At 39.8% G+C, this 5870-nt stretch overlaps 1 protein-coding gene across 1 annotated transcript in view; it reads left to right on the top strand.

Moving 5' to 3' along the window:
• LOC102029231 (leucine-rich repeat-containing protein 37A-like) overlaps positions 1-5852 on the top strand; it is a 57950-nt gene extending 52098 nt beyond the window's left edge. The window contains 2 exon segments of the mRNA XM_013508609.1: positions 2710-2828; positions 4264-5852. Coding sequence (XP_013364063.1) covers positions 2710-2828; positions 4264-4604 — 460 coding nt within the window. The 3' untranslated portion in view covers positions 4605-5852.
• The last annotated feature ends 18 nt before the right edge of the window (positions 5853-5870 follow it).

Genomic DNA, 5870 nt, shown 5'->3' with positions numbered 1-5870 from the left:
AATAGAGATAGCTTTGTTTTTTGAGAAATCTCCATGCTGATTTCCAAGGTGGTTGGACATTCTCACCAAGAATAGAGAAGGTTCTTTTTCCCACAGCCATGCTAGCACTTGTTATTATTTGATTTATTGATGATAGCCAGTATTTCTTGGATAAGATGGAATCTTAGTATTGTTTTGACTTGCATTTCTCTAAGGGCCAGTAATGTTGAATATTTCTTCATGAGTTTATTGGCCATTAGTACTTCTGTGAAGTATCTATTCAGTTCACTTGCACATTTTTAGACTGGGTCTTTTCTTTGGGAGGGGGTCTAAATTTTTTTAAGTTCCTTATGTATTCTAGATGTGAATCCTCTGTCTGAGGAGTAGCTGGAAAATTTTTTCCTATTCTGTAGGTTGTCTTTTCACTCTGTTGGTTGTTTCTTTTGCTGTACAGAAGCTTTTAAATTTAATATGATCCCATTGATTGATTCCTGGAACTATTTCCTGTGGATCTCGGGTTCTGTTCAGAAAGTCCTTGCCTATGGCCTGTGACTTCAAGAGTTAAAAATGTTTCTTTTTTTTTTTTATTTCGGCAGTGTCTGTTGTAATTTCACTTTTTTCATGTTTCATTCCATTTATTGTTATCAGTTTCTTTTGAACTCTCAAATATATTGGTGTACAATAAGTGAAGTAGTTGTTAAAAATTTTTTTTTTAAATTTTGGCAGTGTCTGTTGTGATTTCACCTTTTTCATGTTTCATTGCATTTATTTGGGTCTTTCTTTTTTGGTTAGACTGGCTAAGGGTTTGTCTGTTTATTCTTTCAAACAACCAACTATTAGATTCATTAATTCTTTGTATTTTTGGCCTCAATTTCATTGGCTTCTTTTTTATTTTTAAAATAAAACAAGTTTTTTAAACCAAAATCTGCTTGCCACACAATTTATGCACTTAAAACACAAGATTCAGTAAAGTCCAGCACATTGACAGGTATACAACTACAACCACAGTCAAATTTAGGTCATTTCTGCCATCCCAAATAAAAACACTCCACCTGCTAGTCATCGTCATCTTCTAATTCCTCCTCTCTAAATCTAGGTAACTACTCAGCTACTTTCTATCTTCATAGGTTTTATTTCTGGAAATTTACTTTCTTTTCTTTCAAAATAGACCATGCTCAAAATAACATTAAAGACTTTAACATATCACCACTGGGTGTGGTAGTGCACTCCTCTAATCATCCTAGCACTTAGAGGAGGCTGAAGTATCAGGATCACTGTGTGTTTGAGGGCAGGCTGGGATATATAATGAGATCCTGTCTCAAAAAAGAGACCTTAACATACACAAAGAATTATAAATCCTGCAATGTGAGTTTTCATACTATATTAGACTGAAACCAGGGACAACAGAAACAGTTACAATAAAATTGCTTTTTTCTTTCTCTTTTCTGCTCTTATCTATTACATTTTTGATATAAGGGAAACTATTTGATGTATAAACTTGTGTGTCTGATTTACTTTGCTTAACATTATGGTCTGAAGGTTCATCCATTTTCTTTCAAAGGCCTCAAGTTTATCTTTCTTTGTTTTTTTTTTTTTTTTGGTTTTTCTCCGGTACCGGGAACCGAACTCACGACCTTGTGCTTGCCAGCCAGGTGCTTTGCCGCTGAGCTAAATTCCCAGCCCCTCAAGTTTATCTTTCTTAAGGGCAACAGTACTCCATTATGTATAGGTACCACATTTTATTTATCCATTCATCTGTTGATAGGCATACAGGCTGATTCCAAGATTTAGCTCTTATGAATTGTGCTGCTACAAACATAGGTACACATAGACTGCTGTTGTATGTAGTATTATTATTATTACTTTTACTACTGAGTATATAGTTGAATCTCACTATAGTTTATAGCATTTCTTTACTAGCTAATGCTGTTGAGTGTATGTGTGCAGATATCTTTTTTTTTTTTTTTTTTTTAACTCCTAGGGTTTTCTTACTTAGGCCCCTCCCCACAACTTACATACTTTTTTCATTTTGTTATTTTGAATCAAGGTCTCACCAAATAACTTAGCTACCTAGACGAGGCTTGAATTTTTGAATCTCCTGCCTCAGCTTCCCAGAGTGCTAGGGTTACAGGCATATGCCTTATGCCATCACTTTGGTTTCTATAATGTACTTCTAAGACTGAGTGTTAGTGCGCGTGTAATCCTCATCCATTTGAATGCTCCAGTTGTCTAGATTTGGCCAATTCAATCTCTGTTATTAGCCACACAATGTGAGTAGAAAATAAGCTGTTTTTATGCCCAGAATAACATCCAACATTTACTATTCCTAACAGGAATTGAGAAATGGACCCGAGACTTTGGAGGCTGATTCAGATTCATTTTAGAAGCCGGCCATCTTCCTGTGCTCTCCCAACCCAGAGCAAGACTTTTGAGTTGAAAGGAGATGCTTCTGAATGCAACTCATTACTGTCACTCAGTGCTAACCTCTATTACTTTTGTTTTGGGCCCACCGCATGCACTGCCAAGCTCACCCTTCTGTGGGGAACCTCTCTCCCTCCTATTTATTCACAATATTGAAAAGCCACAATTGCTATTGGGTTCCCACCCAACTGCTCAGATCTTGCCTCAAGAACTGCTTTCTGGGCAGCCTTGCGTGAGCCTTGTCTTTCCTCTACTACCATTCAAGGAACCTCTGTCCAGTAACTCAGATCTCTGTGTTTCTGTCTGCAGGATCTTACCGAGCCATATGGTCTGCTGTCTCTGCCACTTTAAAGATGATATTGAGGTTGTCTGCAAGACAGTCAAGCTGCTGTGTGACAGCGCATGTCTGACCAATGACACGCAGTGCCGTGAGTCTGAACTACCTGATGATGAATGTTTTCATTTTTATTTTATTTGCTTTTTAATTTTTAACAGGTGATGATAAAATCATAAACTAATGATATAATCATTTTACTTTTTATTCATTCATCAAAGTTAAGCTTGCTAAATTTCTGAAGTGCTCCCCTGTGGAGAGTCAGGTTCTGCATGATGCAATAAGATAACTGTCCCATATGAGTAAGGACAGAGAGAAAAAGGGCTGGAAGGCGGGGGAACACCCTTCTTGGCCATGCACCATGGACTGTGCTCTTTGGTGCTTTGCCTCCCAGTGAAAACTTAGTTCATAAAGTGCAGTGCAGCTTGTAAGCTGGTTTTATATCCACTAGGTCTCAAGTTTCCTTGGGGCAAGTGTAGATCAGTTTTGTCTTATTTTTGCAAATGCATAAAAGAGTATTAAGTGACGCCATTTTATTAGAGGCCCAAGAGTTTCTGATTGCATAGCCAGAGCCTGTCTCTTCTAAAGGAGTACAGTGTTCTTACATGCCCAGACTGTCCATCCCCAAGCTTGTTCTGAATCTCAGATGACTCAGGTGCATTCAAGTGTTTTCTGTATGTCACGTTCTTTAGCTCATTGCAAACTTCACGTTTGCAACATGTGACTGCTTTCACATCCAGATAGCTTGAATACAGCTCTCTACTAGTGATCCTGGACAAATAATAAATAATAGCACTTTGCTCTTTATACAAAACCAGTGTTGCTTGGTTTTCAAAAGTAATTTCTCACCAATTATGTTATTCCTTCCTTCCCCAGAAATGAAAGCAAAGCAAGCATTTCTTACTTCATTTATAGATAAGAAAAGCAAAGATTAGAGGTGCCAGGTACTAGAGCCTCATGCCCAGTTCTCTGTCCCCAATTGTGGGCTCTCCACAAACCCCCATGTTTCCCTTTTTTATTATTTTAAAGAGAGAGGAAATAAAAACCAATAAAAATATACAGAATTTCAAAACAAGATGATAGGAAATTAACAATGGTTATTATATTGAATATTGTTATCTTCAAAGTGGTTGCTCAGATATACGCATGGAAAATTGATCAAACAATATAAGGACGAAGTGTTCCTTTTAATGAAGTAATAGAAATTAATTGTACAGTTATCTGTAGCTATCTTGTGTATGTACGCATATCTTTTATTTTTTCCCTTCTTTTCTCTTTTCCCCCATCCCAGTTGTTCTTACCTTTTCAGCAGTTTCTTTCCCTTTCACTATATCTGTTGTACCTTTTGAATCTTATTTACTGTTTCAGTTAGTTACACTAGGAAGACAATATAATGTTTACACGTGAGTCTGGTTTATTTCACTTAGAATATGGTCTCAAGTTGAATCCATTTATGAATAAAAGCCTCTAGTTTATCTTTCTTTATAGCTGAGTAGTACTTGATCACATATCTTCTGTACCTACTGCAGTCATCATTGAGGCTCTGAACCTGGAACATCACATAACAGCTATACCTACTGCAGGGCTTCAACTCTCTCCACATTTTCAGGAGACCCCATCTCAGCCTTCAGAGCCATCTATGGAAGCTATAGAAGACTACAGAGTACCACATGAAGCGACAAATCCAAAACCGCTGGCTGAGCATACAGCTCAGCCTCCAATAATGCCCAGTGTTGTGGAACAGCCCTTGGACATGGGCTTTACCCTAATTCCTAAAGTCACTACAGAGGCTGAACAATCTATTATGCTGCAGGAGCTTAGAGTTTCTCCTTTGAAGCACCCAGAGGTGACACTTGTACAGCCAGAGTAGGTGCAGGCGCAGGATCAGGGGTGAACTTCACTGTTGTCATCATTCAGGCTCTGAACCTGGACATCACATAACTCCTGTACCTACTTCAGAGGTTCAACTCTCCAAATTTTCAGGAGACCCGGTCTCAGCCTCCAGAGCCATCTATGAGCGTATAGGAGAGCATACAGTACCACATGAAGTTACAAATCTAAGACCCCTCTGTCAGGATACAGCTCAGCCTCCAATAGTTCCAAGTGTTTCGATGTACAGATTCTCCTCTGATGCACCCGGAGGTGACACTTGTTCAACCAGAGCAGATGCAGGCGCAGGCTCAGCAGCTAAACCTCACTCCTGTTGTCATTCAGGCTCTGAACATGGAATACCACATAACTCCTGTGCCTACTGCAGGGGTGCAACTCTCTCCCACTTTTCCGGAGACCCCACCTCAGCCTCCAGAGCCTTCTGTGGAGCCTGTAGGAGAGCATACACTACCACATGAATTGCAAACTCCAAGGCCGCTAGGTCAGCAAATGGCTCAAGCTCCACTTGTGCCCAGTGTTTCGGTTCAACCCTTGGACATGGACATTACCCTAAGTCCTAAACTCAGTACAGAGGCTAAACATTTTGTGATCCTGCAGGAAGTTACAGTTTTTCTTTGAAGCACCGGAGCAGACACGTGTACAGCCAGAGCAGACACAGGTGCAGCTTCAGGAGCCAAACCTCAGTCCTGTCATCATTCAGGCTCTGAACCTGGACCATCACATATCTCCTGTACCTACTGCAGAGGTTCAACTCTGTCCAAATTTTCAGGAGATCCCATCTCAGCCTTTGCAGCCATCAAAGAAGGCTAAAGGAGAGCATTGCACTACCACGTGAAATGACAAATCCAAGACCACTGGGTAAGCATAGAACTCACCCTCCAACATTGACGAGTATTGTGGTACAGCCCTTGGACATGGGCTTTACCCTAAGTACTAAAGTTACTACAGAGGCTGACAATTCTGTGATATTGCAGAAGGTTACAGTTTCTCATTTGAAACACCCACAGGTGAAAATTGTACAGCCAGAGCAGATGCAGGTGCAGGCTCAGGAGCCAAGCTTCACTCCGGTCATCATTCAGGCTCTGAACTCGAACATCACATAACTCCTGTAACTACTGCAGAGCTTCAGCTCTATCCAAATTTTCAGGACATGTTTGGTTGACCAGTATTGCATGTCTATATCTGTTTTCATGAGAAGCCACTTTGAAGATATCAATATGTAATACAACCACCATTGTTAATTCCC

Source organism: Chinchilla lanigera, unplaced genomic scaffold (genome assembly GCF_000276665.1).
Source record: "Chinchilla lanigera isolate Chin_1 unplaced genomic scaffold, ChiLan1.0 scaffold00152, whole genome shotgun sequence".
NCBI classification, from domain to species: domain Eukaryota; kingdom Metazoa; phylum Chordata; class Mammalia; order Rodentia; family Chinchillidae; genus Chinchilla; species Chinchilla lanigera.
The sequence above is the reverse complement of the archived record's forward strand: the minus strand, read 5'-3'. Positions and strand labels throughout refer to the sequence as shown.